The sequence below is a fragment of the Puntigrus tetrazona genome, chromosome 11 (assembly GCF_018831695.1).
Source record: "Puntigrus tetrazona isolate hp1 chromosome 11, ASM1883169v1, whole genome shotgun sequence".
In the NCBI taxonomy this organism is placed as follows: domain Eukaryota; kingdom Metazoa; phylum Chordata; class Actinopteri; order Cypriniformes; family Cyprinidae; genus Puntigrus; species Puntigrus tetrazona.
Window position 1 is genome coordinate 1,678,218 of NC_056709.1, and position 22,241 is coordinate 1,700,458.

At 40.7% G+C, this 22,241-nt stretch overlaps 3 protein-coding genes across 4 annotated transcripts; 1 reads left to right on the forward strand and 2 right to left on the reverse strand.

The window, feature by feature from the left end:
* Nucleotides 1–8: 8 nt before the first annotated feature.
* Nucleotides 9–2,983, forward strand: nabp2 (nucleic acid binding protein 2). The gene is made up of 7 exons (XM_043252586.1): nt 9–216; nt 427–538; nt 967–1,105; nt 1,192–1,263; nt 1,384–1,459; nt 1,561–1,609; nt 1,698–2,983. The coding sequence occupies exons 2-7, from the start codon at nt 460–462 to the stop codon at nt 1,871–1,873; spliced, it is 591 nt and encodes a 196-aa protein (XP_043108521.1). The 5' UTR covers nt 9–216; nt 427–459; the 3' UTR covers nt 1,874–2,983.
* LOC122354408 (serine/threonine-protein phosphatase 6 regulatory ankyrin repeat subunit C-like) lies at nt 2,013–18,570 on the reverse strand. Its single transcript, XM_043252581.1, is given in 29 exon segments — nt 2,013–4,344; nt 4,623–4,714; nt 4,797–4,879; nt 4,973–5,055; nt 5,595–5,740; nt 5,844–5,927; nt 6,004–6,091; nt 6,187–6,406; nt 8,153–8,270; nt 10,597–10,684; nt 11,025–11,226; nt 11,427–11,498; nt 11,672–11,783; nt 11,865–11,915; nt 12,623–12,763; nt 13,102–13,170; nt 13,276–13,339; nt 13,457–13,539; nt 13,634–13,748; nt 14,405–14,483; nt 14,557–14,769; nt 15,174–15,316; nt 16,214–16,297; nt 16,390–16,546; nt 16,549–16,593; nt 16,672–16,742; nt 17,437–17,515; nt 17,605–17,688; nt 18,345–18,570. Coding segments are annotated over 29 exon segments (3,087 nt in total). The 5' UTR covers nt 18,372–18,570; the 3' UTR covers nt 2,013–4,150.
* Nucleotides 18,571–19,366: 796 nt separating this feature from the next.
* On the reverse strand, nt 19,367–22,241 carry cnpy2 (canopy FGF signaling regulator 2). Of its 2 annotated transcripts, XM_043252414.1 has the most exons (6): nt 21,514–22,241; nt 21,211–21,319; nt 20,896–21,011; nt 20,379–20,576; nt 20,195–20,291; nt 19,367–20,067 (listed from the first exon to the last, which is right to left on the reverse strand). In XM_043252414.1, the coding sequence occupies exons 2-6, from the start codon at nt 21,311–21,313 to the stop codon at nt 20,024–20,026; spliced, it is 558 nt and encodes a 185-aa protein (XP_043108349.1). In that variant the 5' UTR covers nt 21,314–21,319; nt 21,514–22,241; the 3' UTR covers nt 19,367–20,023. The 2 variants fall into 2 exon arrangements, with proteins under 2 accessions (XP_043108349.1, XP_043108348.1); XM_043252413.1 differs by lacking the exon at nt 21,514–22,241 and having other exon boundaries at nt 21,211–21,505.

Here is a 22,241-nt window from a genome sequence, read left to right on the forward strand (position 1 = left end):
TCATGACGCTTTAGGAAAAATAACGTCCGGCGCTGTAAGCGGTGCTTGAATGCCCACGTTAACTGCGATGATTGACAGCTGTCAGAACATTTCGCGCCTCAATCAACACCGCGAGCAGCGAGTCCGTTCAAGGTCTTTCCCACAAAGCGTTGCAGATGACGAGAAATAATAGGCTACTGTTAAAACAGAAAAGGCAGCCTAGCTCAGTGCTAACCAGTAAGTGTTTATTAGTTTCCTGCTTTTAAAATGCGTCGCGTTGTTGGTCAGCTGTCAGCGTTGCACGTGCGTGCGCCGCCGCGGCGGAATTAATGTTTGTTTTTAAAAAATAAAAGGGTCAACGTGCACGCATGCTTAATCGGTATCGTCCTGCATGCGATTTGACATAGTGTGAACGCAGCAGATGTTCACTGACCTGTTGTGCATCAGTTTTTGCAGGATTTGGGCAGAAGCAGAGCGACCATGAGCACAGAGACTCATGTGAAGGACATTAAACCTGGGCTCAAGAATCTCAATGTCATCTTCATCGTGCTGGAAACAGGTGGTCCAAACAAAAGTGGAACAATGCATTAACACTGAATCGATTAGCAGGTGAAAAAGTGACCGACAAACCAGGAAAACCAAAAGCCAGTTGAGCCACAACGCTGAGTTTCGAGAATACCCTGGAGTGCATCTAATAAACGTTTAATGCATTATAGTTTGCACTTTTTGCCATCGGCTCTATTTGCCATTGACATTTAGTTACTTTTTCAGGATATACTGAAGTGTAGTAATTAAGAAGACCGAAATGACCGTAATTGTCTCTTTTATGAACTGAAATCATGTTAACATTCAATGCTATTTAACCTATTATAGTGCTGTGACGATCACCACGAAAACACGACTCTGAAATAATGCAATAAGTTGCGTTTCACTGCTGTAACCGTTGAATGTGATCCGGTGGTCATCTCCCAAACTCTCTCCTTCAAGGACGAGTGACGAAGACCAAAGACGGTCACGAGGTGCGCACGTGTAAAGTGGCGGACAAGACGGGCAGCATCAGTATATCTGTTTGGGATGAAGTCGGAGGCCTCATCCAGGCTGGTGACATCATCAGACTTACCAAAGGGTGAGGCTTACTGTAATTATACAGTAAAGATGGCTGAAACTGTTGATCAACAAGACTGTTAACGGCACGTTTGTGTTTTGCCGCAGTTATGCCTCCGTTTTTAAAGGCTGTTTGACGCTGTACACCGGAAGGGGAGGCGAACTGCAGAAGATCGGAGAGTACGTTGATTATATGATTATTAAGTTTTGCTGTAATGGTTTTCATGGCTGTAATATCAGTAAGTACAAATACAGTTACCTATATTAAATTGCATCTCGCCCCCCAAAATGTTTTGTAAGATTCTGCATGGTGTATTCAGAGGTGCCAAACTTTAGTGAGCCAAATCCAGAATATTTGGCCCAGATGAATAAAACGGTATGTCTCAATGGATTTCTGTCTTAATCATCAAATCGTTATTAAAAAGAAACGTTGAAGTGTTGGTCATGACGGTTCACTTTGTTCTTGTTACCCGTCAGGGACTGAATGACCAGAGCAGCGTAAACAGCAGCACTGCTGCCCCCGCAGGTAGGATTTCAGTGTTTTTGGGTTCGTGGTGATTTGATGAACCGATGTATTCCCACGCTGGTCCACAGACGTTTGTTCCTCTTTGAAGGTAATGACACTCCCAATGGAAATGGGGTGAATTCTCAAGGCTCTGGCAACTCTACGAACCCGCAGCCGGGCGGCCGGGCGAGCAGTGGGAATGGGAACCGGTCGACGGCGAGTCCCGGCGTGGGAGGAGGCTCGGTCAGCAACGGCAAGGAGACGCGGCGGACGGTCAAAAGATGATTTCGGTCAATCGGGAGTCTGCATACACAGTAATAGTCATAACTTCCAGATGGTTGTGAGCAGCTGTTTGTCTCATTTGAGGACAGATATTGCTAAACTTTGAGCTTAATGCTTATCTATCTATATATATATATATATATATATATATATATATATATATATATATATATATATATATATATATATATGACCACAAAATCAGTTTTTAAATTGACATTTATACGTCGTCATGATGATATTTGGCTGAGATATGAACTAATTGATCTGAGGGTGTGAAGAAAATAAACATTGAGAACTTGATTGATAATCAATTTTGATATAAATGACGGTAGGAAATGTATAAAATATCTTCTTTTACTTAATGTCCTAATGAATTTTGGCATAAAAAAATACATTTTTAACCATAAATGTTTCCTTTGACCAAATTATTGCGTATTGCTACAGATATACCCATGACTGATTTTGTGGGCCAGGATCACACACACACACACACACACACACGTATATTTGTTTAACTTTATGGATTTTCCAGTCTTGTAAAGTCAGATTTCTTTTGAGGTATTGCGTCCTGTTTTTCTTGTTTTATGCTCTCCAGAATGAACACACCAAGCTATTATAGTTTCTAGCCCAACGTCTGATTGTTAGTCAACTTTTGATTATCTGTTTTAAATATTAAGGTTTTGTAAGTTATAGTGCCCCAGAAGACCAGAATCTGATCACATTTGGTGCGTTTCTCCAAGATCCCCATAGGTTTTGAGCTCAGAATACTGCATGGCTTTAAGTTAGTCTTTCATCACAGGCTGATAGATTTTCTGAAAAATTAGATAAGCATCCTGTGAAAAGTTTCGGAGAATATTTTCAGAATCAGAGATTGCAGACCATATGATCAACGATTGCAAAGTAGACCCACTCCAATTTCATAAACGGTTTACATTGAAATGTTGTCTGTCGCAGAGGGTTTTTGAAACAGAAAAGCCAAATAAAAAGAAGCTGTAAGAACATTTAATAACACTGAAATCATGCAACCATTTTTTTATTTGCAGATTTTCAGCTATATTTTGCCAGAAAATTCTGATATAAATAAAAAGAAATGGAAAAAAATAATAATAAGGTTTGCTTCGACTCTTGTTTTTATGCTTTGCTGATCAGACATTGATAAACATTACAAAAGAGGAGATGAAAGTGTCCAAAGTACTGATTGTTCAAAAGTAACCGTCCCAACAGTGACACCAAGATAAAGGTCGGGAGGCCATTTTATGAGTTTCCTATGCATTGCGTGACAGGACGAAACTGGAAAATAATGTGAAAGGCCGTGCCTCTGTTACACTATGACTGGCTGATTATCTGTGATAATGCTCTTCTGTCCTATTTATTAAAGGTCAGGGAACTGGCCACAAGGGGTCAAAGTGGATGAATGTAGGGGCTAACTGTGGAGCCAACCAATGAATGCAACTCAGCAACTGTAACATCAGCGATTACGTATTTAACAGAACCAGGAATTAATCACTAAACTTTGCAAAAACAAGATTAGGCCATCTGATCTACTGTATGCCGTGTAAAGTGCTCTTCAAGTCAGTTGACCCAATATTTCAATGTAAAGGCAAGTGTGGCTGCTCTTTAAGGCACATGGGATTTCATGTGTCTTTGACCTGCAAACTGTATCATTTGTATTCCAATAAAGTGCTCACTGAGAGCAACAGACTTGGTCGGCATTAATAACGTCATAACCGGGAAAAATAAACCATTTAGATTAACATGCAGAGACCTTGTTATGTGCTCTTGATCTTTATTTTTTGTGATGATATATTTATATGCACTCCAGGCTACACTACTTCCAAATTTTCTTCTAAATGCCATCATTTTGAGCTTCTGGTAGTATACTTGGGCATCTGACAACAATGTTACTTCATAATTAAACTATTAAAATGAAATCCCCAAACGAACCTCCGGTAAACCTGGAGATATGCTGATATGTGTGCATATTGTGCAACTCTACAGTACAAAATGATGATTAAAGTCTACTAGAACTGTTCATAACAAGAAACGAGGATTGAAATAAAAGCACAGTGCTAACTTGGTGTTACAACAAACACAGGCTACGTAAAAAGGAGGAATTCAGCACATAATGGAATGGTGCAGTTGTATTGGTGTACTGTATTAGAAATGAATATGTCACAGTATGTACAGCATGATGCTGAAGCAGTAGCATTGTATATAGTCTTGTACGATAAAGATGAGTGGCAAGAGTTCAGCATATTGTTTGGTGTCCGTTCATCTCTATGGTTCCTCTGTAATCAGTTGTATAGGCACGGCTTTGGACAAGGGCTGATGGGATGCAGCAATGCCACAGTGATTCATCAGACTGATGCTGCAGCCGGTGCCGGCAGAAAAAGGCATCATTGTGGAAATTATAAGAGCCAAGCAATCAGCCACGTCTTTGTTTGGTGCGCATGCCAAAGCCGGAATATGTCCTAAAATGTCAAATCAGTAAAACGTGACACAAACGAAGTAGCATTTTTCCACAATATACTGAGTTTATAGGTTTCCACTGTTGGAAGTACCCTCCAGGACAACATTCGGGCACCCCTGACCTACATTAATATGCAAAATAATTTAGTACTCGTCCCTTTAAATTGATACACCCTGAAGAAAATAGCAGTTGCTTCACAGACAAACTTTACAGTGCCTGCTAGTCAATACTTAATAGTTTTGTCTCTCTCTGCATTGTGATGGTCATGGATAAACTCACCATCTTGATCAATGGCCAGAACCGTTGCGCCTCGAGTAAGCAGAACCTCAACCACAGTGGCGAGGCCATTTCTTGCTGCAACATGCAGAGGTCTAATGGTGCGGAGACAGAAAAACCTGTGAGAGCGACCAAACAACTGATGCACGCACACCTACACAAGATGCGAATGCTCACGTTTGAAGGGCACTGTTTGTGGTGTTGATGAGAGCTGGGTCGTCGATCTCCGCCAGAATGAGAAGAGCACACATTTCATGACTCTGTTGAGTTAAACGTGACGATCATTTATAATGGAAACTCATCGTACTCGGCATGCTGTATAACAGGACAGTATGAGCGATGGGGGTAATTACTCTTCTACAGGCCATATGAAGCGCTGAATTCCCGTCGATGTCCAGCAGCGAGAGGTCTGCCCCGGCCTGATGAAGCAAGATATCTGCAACCAAAAAAGTCTGAGCTGATCACTGAGACTAAATGAAGATTACTCATGTACTACACCTTTTAAAACTGATGTTATATATACAACAATTGTACAAAGCTCTTTTGACATTACAACTTTAAAGGAGACATGGAGACACTGGTGTCCCCAGAATGTGTCTGTGAAATTTCAGCTCAAAATGCCCCACAGATCATTTATTATATCATTTCGAAAACGCCTCTTTTCAGTGGAAGCAGAAACAGGCTTCATGCCTGTCTTTTTAAATGCAAATGAGCTGCTACGCCCCGCCCCCTTTTCCAGAACAGATCTGTGCCTTTAAAGCTCGTACCTGCTAAAAACATCTAAGATCCTTTTGCAATGTCACAAAGTGAACGTGATCAGACGCGCTCAATTTTTTCAGAGGCTTGCAGGAAAAGGCTCTGGATTAACCTTTTTCCATATTTCCTTGGTTGGCAAACGCACCAGGGACCCGATTATAGCACTTAAAACCCGGAAAATCTAGATTTGTAGGATATGTCACCTTTAACAATACGAACCCACAGCAGAAGTATGGCCATTCTCAGCAGCAATCATTAATGCGGAGCGCCCTGCATAATCGACTGAGTTTACATCCGAGCCGCAGGTCAACGCCAAATGCAGCGATGCCACGTTTCCTGCATACGAAGATGCATGTAAGGGAGTCCTGCGGATAAAACACACAAAAACAATAATTCTGGAATCAGCTTTTAAAAAGGGAGCCTCTTATTTATCCACATTTGTTGCTTTGCCCACTTAGACATACGTACCTTCCTTTGCCATCTGTGAGGTGCATGATTTTTGTTCCCGTAGTTTCAGCAAGCAGTCGAGCAGCACCATCACGACCAGCAATTCTGCAGCAAAGGAGGAAATGGATGTTACGGTGGAAATGTACCGAAAAGTTTTGAAGGTCAGCTGAAGTTCACTCACAGCGCACAGTGCAGCGGTGTGAAGGCGTTCCCTTCCTGAAAGCTCGATGGCCTGTACTCAAGTAAAGCTTCTAGACAGTCATTGTGCCCTTAAAAACAGAATGCTTCCTTAGTTTTATGTTGCGAATAAGAGATTTGTAATTCATTAGTAAAATGATCAGCTGTTGTGTGAAAGGTGTCTTACCATGGTAAGCAGCCCAGTGAGTAGGTGTGTAGGCGCTGTAGTCTAGCAGAGAGTCGAGGGGGTCCGACAGCGACGCCGCATCAAGCAAAGGACGCAACAGCCATGTGTGACCACAAGAGGCAGCCAAGTGCAAAGGGCTTCTGCCATAAACGTCCCGGCACAGAGCGAAGGCTCCATGCACCAGCAAAGCTGAGACACACTCTTCGCTACCAACCACTGCCTGAAACACACAGAGGAGACCAAAGTTCAGCCTGCTGAATAATGCGTTACACGTACTGTTGGCTGTCTCGCATTTTGATTTTATCATATCACTAAAGGAAACTAGAAAGTGCTCAGGAAGAAGTAGAAATACAATTCTGAAAGAATGTCTTGTTCGAGCAGCCATCCTAAATTGGGACTTTTGGTCAACATAATACTGATATAATTTAATAATTGGCCGCTAAATCTTTCATTTCAGGGTCTACTGTATTGATTGCCACGTGATTTACATAAACACATACAGATAAAATATGACCCTAGAGATGAACTGTGACCCTGGACCACAAAAGCAGTCATAAGGATGGATGAATGGATGAAAGTTGTCCAAATTAAGTTCTTTCTAATGCATATTACTAATCAAAAATTAGGTTTTTATATATTTACTGTAGCAAATGTACAAAATGGGACACCATCTTACTTAATATGTCTCTTGACACGAGATAATAGAAAAATAGATCATTTTAATCCATACAATGTATTTTTGACCAAATATACCCATGCTACTTATGATTGTTTTTGTGGCCCAGAGTCAAACTGTTTTATTTTTTCTTCTTTTTCTGTTTTGTTTTTTGAACCCATTCAGAGCAGGTTAACCTGATCTGACAGCGCTTTGGGTGTAAAGGTCAATTAAATATCTTTCATAACACAATATGACATTATTCAGTACTTGCTGACTGTAACCTCGTTTTATTATAAAGCTGCTTCTAAGTTTGGCTGGTTCCTCAACCGTAATGACAGTCAGCAAAGCAAATCTTTATCATGAATATGAATGAACGTTTCAGCTGTCATCACAGAATGGGATGTGGCTGGTAAATTCAGTCTATTTACAGAGGTCAGTAGACCTATTTTAGTCTTCAGTTCAGTCAGTAGTTGTATAGCGCTCCTATAATAAGGTTGTGGAGTCAGCAAGGCTAGTTTAGCTATGGTCCTACTTTGGCATGTGTCAAATGTCACTGATTGTGAAAAAATATGCCGCGTTTATCATGTAGTCTACGTCCTACGTATGAGCAGTATACTCCATGTCAACAAACTCTATGTCACTTAAATCTCTAGAACTGTATTTTTCCACCAACCAACTGGAGGAAAAGCTAAAATAATTGAATACAAGTAGCAAGGCAAAACATGTTTTAGTGGAGCAAAGATTTTGTGAACAAAACAGATAAACAATGTGAAAAAATAATTGGATATTTCACATTGCGAGAGAAACATATTTGCGTCTGACATTTGTAGCTGTGATATGTGGTCAGATGAGATTGAATGGCGATTCGATCGCAGAAACACTGGCCAGTGTTTTTCACAAAGCACCCCCCTCAAATCCTTTGCACAGCCCACGACTCCTATAATTAGGCCGCATGTGTTGACCTGTCCTCACTAGAGAGCTTAGATCTGCTGACATCTTTCCCACATTTAAGCCCAAGTGTCCTAAGTTAAGTTTGGAGATGATTCCAATTCACAATGTGTTGCCAAATGTGAAACATAGAAGGGCTGTTAAAATGAAATGGATATGTCTTGGGATTAGTTAGTAGCAACGGCTGAACTCTGGGGTTGTAGTTTAAAGACCACAGAATCTGATTCACTTGCCTAGGTGTTTTCAGTGCTGCCAACACACCTTAAATTTCCGTACAGTATTGCCAAATTCCAGCGCAATAATGCGCAAATATTCTGATGCACAAACCAAACACATGCATGCGTGCTGTAAAACACTTACTGCGCGATGCAATGCTGTGTGGCTTCTTCTGTCTCCAGTGTCTGGATTACTTCCTCTCTCAAGCAGCATGTGGACACAGTCTATGTGACTGCCCAGTGTAGCCAACATCAGCGGAGTCCTACAGATACCAACAAACTATGCTAACAGCAGCAATACTTCAAACCAGTCCAAAAGCAACAAAGAGAGAAAAATGGGGGAAGCGCATATTCTGACCAAGCATATTATTGAACGTTGCTTTGTCATCAAACAGGAAAATGAGACTAGAATGACAGTGCTGAAGGCTTGGCATCTGTGAGGTTTGCATGCAGCTGCTCGTGCATGGAAACCTTTTCCGTGAAGCTCCCGGAGGACAGCTTCGCCAGTGGAAGTCAGGAAGCTATGCGATCTGCAGAGCATTGGGGACTTTACACCAGCTAAAAATGATTGATATCTAAACTAAAATAGACTCAAATAAATCCAGAAGAACTGCGGAGAACATCTCCAAGATGAAGTTCCACTAGCATGTCACTGTCATATCAAGATCCTTAAAGATGCTGGAGAACATAGAGCCTACAGTAGGTGACCCTCAGTGTGGGTGGAAAGGACTAAAGGAACAGATAGCAATGCTCCTTTTACTAACACATTTTTGAAGAACTCTAAAGGTAACACAGTCATAAAACCTACCAACCTAGCAGCAGATGACCAGTTGCTTACATCATCATCCAAGTCACACTAGACCTTTTACAGTTTGCTTCAAATTGCAATTTCAAATGCCATCTCATATGTCACATCCTCTCAGATACGAAATCAGAATGCTGGTCATTGACTTAAGCTCACTCTGCAGCTGGTTCCTGTACTTCCTGACAGAAATCAGTGTGAAATAATGCTGTGTTCAAGTCCTCCTGGGACCTTCCCACTTATGAGTGGACAAGTTGTTAATAATGACGTCAGGTGTGGTCGGAACTAGATGACGATTTAACGATTTTTACATTTCTACATCTACAAAATGATGAATGTGCATCATTGTGTTTTTTTCTGTTTTTATTCGATTTTGTTGAAGGTCACGTAAACTGAATTATTATCATTATGTTCTATGGCAGGGCTGTTCTATGCCAAGACCAAGTTTGTTACTCTGTTCTATATAATAATTTGTATGTGTAACGTATATAATTTTATTTTGCATATACATTTTTTAATTAATTTAAAAAAATGTACCATCACTACTGGTGCTACATATCTGTAGTTTTTGGCTGCGTCCATTGCATCTGACACGTTTTCTCACTGCCCCCAACTCTGGAAGCTCTGGGCTTTTTCATGTCACAGTCGAAAGAACTAATCTCCCTGCATCCTGTTGGTACTACTGTAGATACTTCAGAGGTGGCAGCATCTGCTGCAGAACCTCTAGAGGTGTCAGTGGTTTAGAGTAATGAACCTTCGTTCATTGAGGGAAACTGCCCCAGTCCTTAAGACTGTATATTCCCTCTCAGTTTTATAGGCTCCAATTTCTGCTGGGTTCCTGATCAGCCTGATCCGTTCGGCGTCTGCCCTGCTGTGTCTGCTGCTGGTGGGTTCCTGTTTCATCTGCTCCAACGTGAAAGACTCCAATGCCGTTAGCTCTTCCCTGGTTCTCTGCTCTGCCAGGGTTCCCTATCTCGCTAGCTCTGCAGGGGTGGTCCTCCGTCTCTCCCCCTTTTCCACCTCAACTCCACCACCCTCCTGGACTTTGTTGAGTCTAGAAGTCACTCCTTTGAGGGGACTATGTCATGATTTCAATCTAAGTTTCCTTGCCTTGGTCTTTCGTTGCGTTTGTTCCCCATTGTTTCTGTGTTCCCTTGTTCCTTTGCCCACCCTGTTAGTTTCCTTAGTAACTGATTAGCTCATCCATTCTGTTTCTACTCAATCAAGAGCATTGATCTGCATTTAGCATTTAGCTGCCTTACTGGTTTTTGTTTAGTCTCCAGTATTGTCTAGCGTTTATTGCTCACCCGGTGATAGCTACAATACGAAGCCCTTCTGAGTTTTGTCTAGCCTAGTCTTGCCTTGCCTGTTTTCCCATATACTGATCTCTGCCATTGTTTTTGGATTTACCCTTCTTCTGCTCCTCTCCTGGACTCTTGCTCACCTTTATCGGATCACCCCTCTGTCAAGACCTCTGGATATTGTTAGCAAAATACCTGTTTGCCATTGCCTTGCTTTGGATGTTTCTCCACATCACTTTGTGATGTGCGTCTTTGCAATTTCTTTTTAGGATTTTAATTCTCAGAATCTTTAAATTCTCTCCATGAGTGATCGTACAGGTGCAGGTATATCTGTGCCGGCTCAGCTATTCAACACACGAGTGTATTCATACTGCTGCTCATATTCTGTGATGTTCTGCTTAATTTGATCATTTTGTCAATGCAGTGTATGATCATTCTATATTGTCATGCTATTATCAGTAAAATTAATGTTGAAATGGCACTTACTGTCCATGTATGTCCATGAGGTCAATTATGTCATTTTTTTCCTCTCTTTTCAACATCATAAGCAGGCAGTCGGTGTGACCATTGGCAGCTATGAGGATAAATCAACAGGTTAAATGAAGTTAAAAAAGGTGATTTGGAGTCTCATGTGCAATTCATAGATTGGTCCAGCTCTTTGCAATGACCTCTGTCTAACTGAGCTTTAACAAACCAACTATTTGACTTGACTGTAACCAAAATCCTAAAAAAAAAACTAGTTTCCATTAAAGATTGCATCATTCCAATAAGTACACAAGAGCCTTGGTAAGACTATAGCACACATTTATAATATTATTAAGCTATATCAGAAAAGTGCCTTTACTGATTGAACCTTTGAACTAACTTTCCATTCATTACACTTGAAAGATGTTTAAATGTTAATCTTTACACACCTGAAGCATGCAATGGTGTCCACCTGTGGATGTGCTCCCTGATGGCATACGAGGCTCCTTGAAGCAGCAGAAGCTCCACACAAAGGTCATGACCTTTCAGAGCAGCCATATACAGAGCTGTATGACCCCTGGGATCCTGCATGTCTACATTGACCAGTATTTCAGACAGCACTTGAAGAGCTTCACTGTGGCCATTATACGCCTGAGAGAAACAATTTGGGAAAATGGTCTTGAGTAATTGGAGTTTTAAGCAAGACTCTGAAAGACTTTGAAAAGTTCCCTTTTCTAGTTATCAAAAATACATTTGTAGCATTTCCATTTTTTAAATTCATTTAAATTTCACATCCTATTTGCATTGACAAGTGCATTAGAGAAAAAGATAAAAAAAGAGATATGGCTCACCGCTAAGTGAAAAGGGCTCACAGGAACACAACTCTCCACATCTTCCACACATTTGAAAGACATTTCTATAAGCTAATAAGAAAGGTTTACTGCCAGTTCACTCAAAGTGACATACAAGACGAGCGCAACAGTTTCTCAAAAAGTATTTGGCAGATTTTCCCAGACATAACCAAGCCAAATGACTCAATTTTCAATCAAACTTATCGAACTAAAAGCCACGTATACCATGAAAAGAGTTTTCTTACCAATTTTAGGTTGTGTCTGTCACCACAGGCAGCTGCGTAGTGGACCGGACTGAAGCCTTTATTGTCCCGCAGTGTTGGATCAGCACCATTATGCAAAAGAAACTCCAAACACCTGTAACACACAAGGGCTCACGTACCATTAAGCTTATTAACAGTTAGACGTTGTATCTTTAAATCCCAAAAGATGCTTTACCACTGAGCTTCTTCATCAGTCTCACTGTCGGGACAGATCTGCTCAACTCTACTGGGAGAAAAACTTGCACAATGTTAAATCATACTAGAAATCAGAAATTTGTACTGGTATATTCAGCTCACATTAAATCGTCAAAGGTGGATGTTAAGGTTTTAACATCACAGTTGGCTCCTCACACAAATCTTTTCCTATGGTTTCTGAAGACTTGAAATACCGTGATTTCATTCTATGGGCTATTTATGTGTTGTATTCATTATCATTTCAAAGAATAGGCAGACCAATACTTTTATTAAGAGTTTTTCTTCCACAAGAAAAATGTATAGGTTTTTATAATTATAGTATTTTAATGCTTGATTAAATAGAAATTAATATTTTAAAAATAAATAAATGGTGTGTATATATATATATATATATATATATATATATATATATATATATATATATATATATACAACAAATAAATTTGAACTAGTAATTAGATTAAACAAACAAATTTTCACATTACTGACACTTTATTCTCCAATAACAAACTAATAAGTGCTTTGACATAATCTGCACTGTTAAAATCATAAATAAAGGTGACTTGACATGGACAAAGTCAAAATTTTATTGAACAAAAGAGCAGCTGAGTTGCGGACCAAAATTAAGGATCAATATGACTAAATGTACCAGATCTACCAGATTTTAAAAAATGTACTCATTATTATACTCAGAGTTCAGCTGTAAGGCAGCGATGTAAGTGTTATATAACGTTATACCTGTGTGAGGTTTGGGCCGCGGCTGCGTAGTGCAGTGCAGCGCATCCGTTCATATCCTGTTCATTAACATCCGCTCCAGCTTTCACCAGAGCCACTGTACACAGATATGAGCCGTTCACTGATGTATAGTGCAAAGGGGACCTGTGGAGAAATAAATTACGCAGATAGATATAGATTTTTTTTTATAATGTATGCATGCATTTATATGTATGTAATAAATATATATATTATGTAAACAAACTTTTATTTTGGATGCAATTAATCGTTTGCCAACACTAGCTAAAGCATGCTTTTTGAAAAATCCTTTAGGTAACACAGATTATGGGGGATTTAAATAAAAAATTTGAGCATTTTTCCTGTTGTTTTTAATGAATCTGTGTGAATCTTACATGCACAAGATTCACACTCTAAGTATATAACTATATAATACATATTTATAACATATACATTGTTTTTTAATTGATTAATAAAGACGTCACCTTCCAAAATCGTCCCTTTTATTCAGAGCAGCACCACTGTTTAACAGCAATTTAAGACAGTCAACATTCCTGTCAGCGAACAAATCGAAAAACAAAGGAAATTGCATAAATCGCATATTATAAAAACGCGACTTACAAACTATTAATCACATAAACGCTAGGCATTTCGCACACCCGCCTGAAGCAGCTACATGCAGGCACGTCCTTCCCAGACGGTCCACTGTGTTTATATCAAACCCTGCCGAGAGTAAATGTTTGTTAGATGCACATTTCCCGATGGGTGACGTACGTATCGGTCAAAGCCATGTGCATTGTACATCCGTTTGGAAATCTGCCATACGTGTGTGATCTCTACCTGAGGAGAGTAACTTCTGGCAACAGTCTGAAAATCCAAAAAACACTGCCAGGTGCAACGAAGTCATGCCGTCAATGCCTCGCCTATAATACATACGAGCATTTGTTTATAGATACATATTCTCATATATATGTGTATATTGTTTCTCTGCGTTCGAATGGGTTTGTGAAGACACACCTGGCCACATCCGCGCCGTTACTCAAGAGTATAGTGATGAGTAACTCGTGACCGTGTTTAGCAGCAGAGTGAAGAGGAGTATTACCAGATTTATCAACAAACTCCACCTCTGCACCTGCAAGAGAAAATTAATAAATGAATAACTGTTATTACGAGACTGGAGATGCCTTTTACCTTACAACACAACCTCTGTCAAACAAACTAGTAAGTACGTGACACCACCCCTACCAGAAAACATCATGGCTGCTTTTTATAACAGCGGCACAAACTTAAAGGCTTTATGAAATCAAACGCGTTTCGTTTTAGCTCGTGTCGCGAGAAGCATTCATTATTAAAGCCGTTAACAAACATTAACGTTGAATATTAATAGTATTACTATACCATTATCCACTCACATAGTTTTCCAAAAACATTACATTATGTTTGTCCCAAATTGCACATAACTACTAGTATACATATGTTTGTGATTATCTTTCTCTGGGCTAAATAAAGACCCATAATATACCCTATAATAACTTTTTGCGCTGTTACACAGCTAAATGAATTGAAAACACTTATTGTGATTCGTTTCCGTATTTTAACAGCCATCTTGAGCATGAATCCCGTGCAGCATCGCATGCATTATAAGGTTGAGGTTTCCTGATGCAAATGTAAATCGACGCTAGACCTTTGATTCATTAACAGACAGGAGCGTTCCCAGCATGCATTATGTTTAGGAATGTGATGGTAATGCAGTTATAAGTCAAATAAAGCTCTTGAGCGCGGTTTTACCATTTTGAATGAGTATCTGGGATCGGGTGAAGTGTCCGTGCATGGCAGCCATGTGCAAAGGACTCTTCCCGGCCTTATTCTGAAATCGAAACAAGAAAGGTCAGAGAAAGCCGCTGCAATAATCCCCTGCTCCTTTCGAGTTGTCTACTGACCGGAATGTTAACATCTGCCCCGTGATTGACCAGCAGCTCCAGACACAGGGCTCCATCAGCGGAGGCAGCGGACAGGTGCAGCGGCGTGCAGCCATGCGCGTTTAACCCGTTAACACCGGCGCCGCAGTTAACCAGCTCACTAGCTACCGCCCTGAGCCCGGCGTGACACACCATGTGCAGAGCGCTGTTACCGGAGCCGTCTGCTTCATCAATCTAACGGACAAAACAAAAGCGATTCCGTCTCTGGTGCACAGTTCACGAGTGCACATCACTCTTTAAAAAATGTTGTGGTAAATAACAATTTTGGGTTTTAAAAAAGTAATTTGTTTCTTTTCCATTCCAGTGGAAACAGTCATGCATAAGTAAATAATGACTGTCCCTTTAAGAACTGACTTGTCACGATATGGCCCCTTGAATAGTATTTGGTAGCGCTTTACAATAGGTTGTCATTTGTTAACTAATATACCTTACTGTAAAGTGTTACCTAATATTTTCCCCAATGCGATAACTTTCTCTGACTCTAAAACACCTTTACGCACCAGTGATGTAATTAGGACTACATGGGTAGTGATATCAACGGAGAAATGGAGCTCTGGATCTAATATGCGATCCCTCACCTCTGCTCCGTGTTTCAGCAGGTACCCGACCACTTCAGTGTGTCCACCGAGAGCCGCCGCATGTAGAGGAGTGAACCCCTGCTTGTCTCTGCAGGACACATCCGCACTGCGCACTACTAAGTGCTTGACGACCTCCAGATGCCCTGAGCGGCAGACACAACCAGATAACACACCAGTGGAATAAAAGATACTCTGTTCGTACTCTGGACCACGAAACCTGTCGCAAGTGTCGAGATTTATACATTATACATAAATAAGCTTTCCGCTGACCACATCTGAAAATCTGGAATTTGAGGGTGTAGAAAAATGTTACTAATCAAACATCATTAATGTTAGGAAATGTACAAAATATCTTTACTTAATATGCTAATGATTTTTGGAAATTTAGATCATTCTGACCTATGCAATGTATTGTTGGATATTGCTATATACCTCCTCAAAGCCAAAATTTTATTTTAGATCAAATCAGTTCTGTATCAGTGGGGCAGTGCAATGTCTATAGCAACATATTAAACTGTAAAATTATTTTTGAATACAAAGCATGCTTAAAAGTTCAGATACAAGATGTATTTATAGTTATTACATTGTCATTAAGAGTCAAAAGTATTATTATATTAACATATATTAATTGTATTAATGAAAACAATACATTGTACTGTTCAGATTTTTTACAATACATTATCTTCTCATCGATCCACCGATTCCCAAAATGTGTTTGTAGGGTAATAACAAATGGATTTCCGCATTGGTCTGAGCAAAAACAGCAGACAGGCTTATTAAAAATGCATATTAATTCGCGTTTATTCCACGAAATCATAGTCTTTTGAAGTTCAATCATCACATTTAACCAAACTCTAATCAAAATTGAGATTTTTTTCTACAATATCAGACTTTAAGGCCTTTTTTGTACAATGCATGGCCTGTGTGACACAGCTAAATGAAATGAATCTGCAGGAACCCTGAGAATGGTTTTGTGGTCCAAGATTGATATAATAAACATATTAACTGAGGGAGGATTTCAGAGTCAGAAGACTGGATACCTAGATGAGCTGCCAAATGGATAGGTTGTCTCTCCTTTATGTCTCTGGAAGTCACGTTGGCCCCTTTATTTAGGAGCAGGTTCACTGTCTAAGAACATTACTAATTAGTTTTCAGGAGAAAAAAAAAGCACACCTCAACTGATAACGTTCAAGGAATGAAGCGGTTACGTCCGAACCTCCGTCGTGTCCGCAGTGGGCTGCATGATGCAAAGCGGTTCTCCCGAAGCGGTCCGCTGCATCCAGGCCGCTCGAGTAAGGGATCAGCATTTCCACGCAGCTCCTGGCTCCGTTGGCTGCAGCTACATGCAGCGGCGTCTGACAGAACCTGTCCTGCACGCGTTCACCTCGGCTCCCTTTCCCAGCAGCAGCCCGACAGAACCCTGCGTTTGAAGGGAGACCAAATGAGAGGCAAAAAAACGCAATAAAGAGCGAAATGATTCGTTAAAATCCTCTCGTACTTCGTTCTGTGAGGCGGCTGCCCGATGCAGAGGAGTCAGCCACTCCTGGTCTTTAGCGTTAACATCAGCACCTGAGACCGTCACGGGCCATCAAAGACAAAATATTGCAACACTTTAACACTTTTAATGCTTATTAGTGTGCCTGTTATTGATATATTGGCTGTTTATTAGTACTACTTTTCTACTTTTCCATGACTTTTCTAATCTAGTTCACCCCAAAATGTAAAGTCAGTCATTAATTACTCGTGTTGTTCCAAACCCTTAAGGCCTTTGTTGGATTTTGGGGGGAACTAACCCTTTACCAACTACTTTACTAACTAATAATAAGCAGCAAATTAGGATTTTATTGAGGCAAACGTCATTGTTTATAGTGAGAACTAAAAAAAAGTGATCACAAGGAACAACTAAACGAAATTTATTTTATAAATTCAATCACTTATACACTATAAAATGCTTTTTTTTAATGAAGAAGAGCCTTGTACTCAGCAAGGCTGTATTTATTGATCAAATGCTGTAAAAAAAGGTATCAATGCTGAATTTTCAGTCTTTGGTGATCCTTCAATAAACTTGCTAATCTTTTACAGCAATACATAAAAATAAAACTACTTTTTAAAGCAAAAAATTCCGATTGCGCTGATAATTCACAATAAATCATGTCATTTGTGACTTAATAATAAACGCAGTGGCTTTTTACACAACATTGGCGATTTCTGAGTGATTCAAACCTCACCTGCTTCATATTCAAACCTTTGACTTTGAACTCACCTGAACTGATGAGGAGGTCCATGATATAAACACCACCTACGTGAGACGCAGCATGCAATGCGGTGCGGCGCTCGTGGTCCTGCAACAACAAACCACCCGTACCTCACCGTCCAGGAAAAAAACATTCATAATTTTAGCAATCGGGTATTCAAGTCGAAACCCGTGTACCAGTTCGTCGACTTCTTCATTTTGCTCCAACAAAAATTCCACCATTTCAGCATTCTGGCTAAATACCGCCTGGACGAGGAGTGACTAAAAGAGAGAAAGACAGAGTCGGGATCATGCTTTAGAGAAGAGAGGTGGGGATCTGGTTCAAAAACACTGACTAAACATCCATTGAGTGGGGGCTTTGAGTATCTGAAATATAACAAAAGTCAAAACCGGAGCCTGTTGTGCATACTTCCTTTGTGCGGTCGGCAGAAGACAGAAATTCGTAGATACTACTGCTACAAACAATGGAAAAAAATGTAATTTATGAGTGAAATATCTGTTTAGGTTTTATAAATAACTCTTTGAGGTCAGTTTCACTCCTGTTTGTTTGATTGCTCGTGCATTTTAAAGTATAGAAGCGGTATTTTGCAGACTATAGGCGTACATAGTTACATTTTAGTTAGTTATCAGCGATAAGTTAACATACAACAAGTAAACATACTCAAAAAAAATGCATTTATCCCCAATGCAAGACTCTTATTATTTCAATCCAGTACTAAAGTAAGCTAATGACCTACATGTGTTTATTTAACTGACAGACAGGTTACCAGTACGGTATCTGGGTATAACTAGTTTTACAGTGACAGTTGTCCTCAGGCTGTGTGTGAGGTAAGTTTATTAAACTGAGACACTAGAAAGAGCAAGTCGTACTAAGCCTGCCCTTCCTTACTAAAGCGAAAATCCTCTTTGACGCTTACCTGCTCGCTTATCTTTACTACTCCCATCTCCACGGGTCAGTCAGGACGGAGCTCACCCATCAGGACACGATAACCAAGCAATGTTTTAGGTCGTTACTAATGAAGGGGAACTAGTTAGCGGATTCTCCAGCCTCGCTGTAACACGAAGCCGCCGGTTCACTGCGCCATCTGCCGTGAAACAGACACGACACGACGAGCGGGCTCCTGAGGTGTTTGACTTTTTGAGTTTGAAGACAGAATACATAAAGAAACCGTTGACTTTCGCCCGCGAACAAGCAGCCAGCACATCTCCACGTCACAGAGGGGGTGTTTTTGTTGGAGTTAAAGGAGTTCTGTGTGGGTTTCTTAGTGCTAACTAATGAAGATATTATTAAATACGTCCTAAAGCTATTTCTACTCACAATCAGACTACAGCTTTTTAGTGAGCGCATATTATTTACATATTGATTTATTCTCCCTAACCGCACCAACAACTGATGAACACATTCATTTTTATTTTCATTATTTTCATTTCATCCATTGGTTGTTTAACCACGTTTCGTCTTTGTTAGGTCTTTCAAACGTTGAAACTCACAAATGACATGATAGTAACATCTTTAAAGCGTTTTATTTTGATGAATGCTAGGCTATTTTAGGAATATTCTAATTCTACATTTTCACGATTTATTAAATTGTTAGCTTTTCATGAACCCCCTGCAGTTTCTTTACAAACCTCAGTTTTGGGCAACCTTGAGGTAATGTTTAATGCACACAATGAATGGAATACGTTTTCTTATTCTTTGTATTTTTACATCAGTGTGGTACATGAGTAAATTAAGAGTTAAAGAATAAAGAAATACACCCAAGTTATGATATGAAAACCAACCACCATAAAGTTCAACGTAGCATGAATTTGACAAAACACTTCCAATCCATCAAAATACCTACATGTGAAAGATCCAGTGAGTATCTTTACCAAATGAGAGTCACGATTGTATTGTCTAAATTGGGATTAATAAAAAAAAGATTCACACGTGACCACATAGCACTAAAAGAAAGGGCTTTTATTATTAAAGTGTATTACAAAAACAACTACAAACACAACATGGTCCCCAATGGATTCATAAACACAAACATAGGCTGAAAACCTGAAAGCAATACTAATGCAATAATGCGTGCGAAGAAAACAAACGAATGCTTTAAAGTGGGTTGACCGACGCTCACTTCCATACAAAACGGTGTTAACCTAATTGGTTAAGATTCAAGGACTAGTAACCCGATCATATTCATGACCTGAAAAAAAGCCCAAAACATCAGGACACAGCTTCACCAGAAGCGCTCTATCTGTGCTTATAATAAATACACTGCATGTCATCTTCTCAACTAAAAACTAAGTGCATCCGAGGACATTTAAATATAAAAGTATGCCACTGGAGAGAATCGTAAGGATCTCGTTTTCCGCTGTAGAAAGTCAGCTTTAATTATTGCCAAAGCACAGTTTTGATGGTAGCGGGTTGAACACGTCAACAGTTAACCCATAGGGTCAAGTACATATGTAATGCTTTTCCTAACATCACTGGAGCAGGTCTCTGTATGTTCAGCGTCCTCGACAATCGAGAGAAGCAGTCCGTCTACTGAAGATGAACAGATGAACGCGGGGTTTTCCGGCCGTAAAGCTGTCATGATGTGCTCGGCTCGTGTTATAACTCGTCGTGAGGTATCTTCAGGGCATGGTCGCAGAGATCTGTGGAAGGAGGTGAAGTTAACTATTACGTGATGCCTTGGTGAAACGGTTCCACGTCACGCTTGAAAAGGTCTACGGTCGAACTTACAAAGTTCATAGGTTAGGTTAGGAAAGCTAGCAGCGTTACCTGTCCTCTTACTGCAGAGCTTGTCTTTAACGTTGTCCGTCTCGTGAGCGAAGAACTCGATCAGCTCGTCCTCGTTCTGCTCGACGATGGTTTCGCACTGCGGAGGAACGCGAGGGAAAGGAGTCATTGCGTGGCCTCGAGCGGAGGGACGCATTAGAAACGTAAAGCGGAAAGGCATTCTCACAGCAAACTTTAAAGTGGAGGTGACTCTGGAGTCGAAGGCCACGTCGGAGAGGTCCGCGGCAGTGCCGTCACGGGACGTATGCCTCACGTACGTCTTCCGGTTGGTCGCTGGGTCGACCCGCTCGCCGTAGTCGTTCATCTTCTCACAGACCTCCTCCATTAGTTCCAGGAGATGACTCTCGGAGCGGGAAAAGGGAACCTGAGCACATTGAAACAAAGCATGAGGAGTAAAGCAATTAAACAATTTTGACTCTGAAATTTTGGAGCAAGAGAAGCTGGGGGAGTGGCTTTGCTTGAAGCTGATTGGTTAAATTTCTGTTTGAGCTCTAAACCAGAACATGGGTTACCATGGCGATGAATGCTGCTAAAGGCCAAGATAATTTCATGGTACCTAAAACCCAAAGTTGGGGCAAACCAGATTGAAACGTACCTGGATAAACCGGCCTCGTGGTGCAGGCCCCTGAAGTTGGAGTCAGAAACAAACACGAAACGATGCCATTGTGAAACAAACACCTCACCTCTCTTACTGACTGACTGCCATCGGGATTAATCCTAAAGGATCCGGTCTGGATCATTTTCTTGGGATCTATCTGCGAGATGGCCCATTCCATTTCATCAACTAAAGCCCTGCATGCTAGGGGAAAAAAAAGGTGTATGATGCAATTCAGAAGTACTCCTTGATCACAAAGCACCACCATTTATTACAACAGTTTGAAGATGCATTTAAAGAACATTCCTTTGTCCTGCAAAACAACTAACCCACACTGCCTGGCTAGGTATGAGAATACAAACACCTATATAAGTGCAGTAAATCGTAAAAGATTTTGAAATACCTCCACATTTTATGTCTTGACCCTGTCTGGCTCCTTGGACGTTTAACAGTAGGTGCAAAGACACCAATGCACAAACGAGAACAACGTAAGAATGTTTTTCCATCCCCACCTGCAAAAAAACAAATAAAACGTAACGCACGCAACTGTGTTTCATCGCAGCCTACTACAGCTGGAATAAGTAAGAACACACGAGCTGCCTTTCAGGAAACACAATCAAGCAGTAAAACCATTCGACGTGTCAACGTGCTCGTTAATAGACCTGCACCGCGTGCATATTTTAAAGCGGCGCGTGAACTTACAAACCTTTTGCTTTGAATGCACCGCTCGCGCGCGCTCTCCAACTGATGACGTGCACACTGGGGAAATCGCAGCTCACGCGCTGACCTGAGATCTGCGGCGATGCTCGTTTTTCTTCTCGACTTGCGTTCGCGGTCTTCGACGCGTTACCGCCGCCAGCCGAGCTGGAGCGCGTGCAGCGGCGACGCGAAATGCACGCGCGCCCCCTTTTACTAAACCTCGATGAAGCTCCACAGCCCCGTCGTTCCCGGCGCGTCCAGTAGGGGGCGGTGCAGCACGAGCTACCAGAACACACCGAGTCTAAAAGCCGCACGAATAAGAGACACGATAACTAATAGCTTAAACCTGCTTTTTTTTCGTTCGAATTGATCCAGAATCAACATTTGAGCAACTGCATAGCCTTTAGCTAATTAATAATGTTAATTAATAATGTTAATCTAATCTGAGCGGTAGGTTTTCGCGGGAAATTCGAACATGGCGGTGCGTCATTACGTCACGTCCGTAAACGTAAATAAGCTGTCCCTGAAAACATGAATCGTTTAATTATAGCCTACTCTCACGGCACTCAAAATCATTTTGATGGCAGAAAGGATTGCGTAAAACACATGGAAATGAAATGAAATGATATTCCATTTATATTTGTATTTTAAAAAAGGGAGCATGGTTTGATTTTTGCTTTTTTCATATGAAATTTCATATGATTGGGCTCTACAGAAAGTTTAATCTACACACTA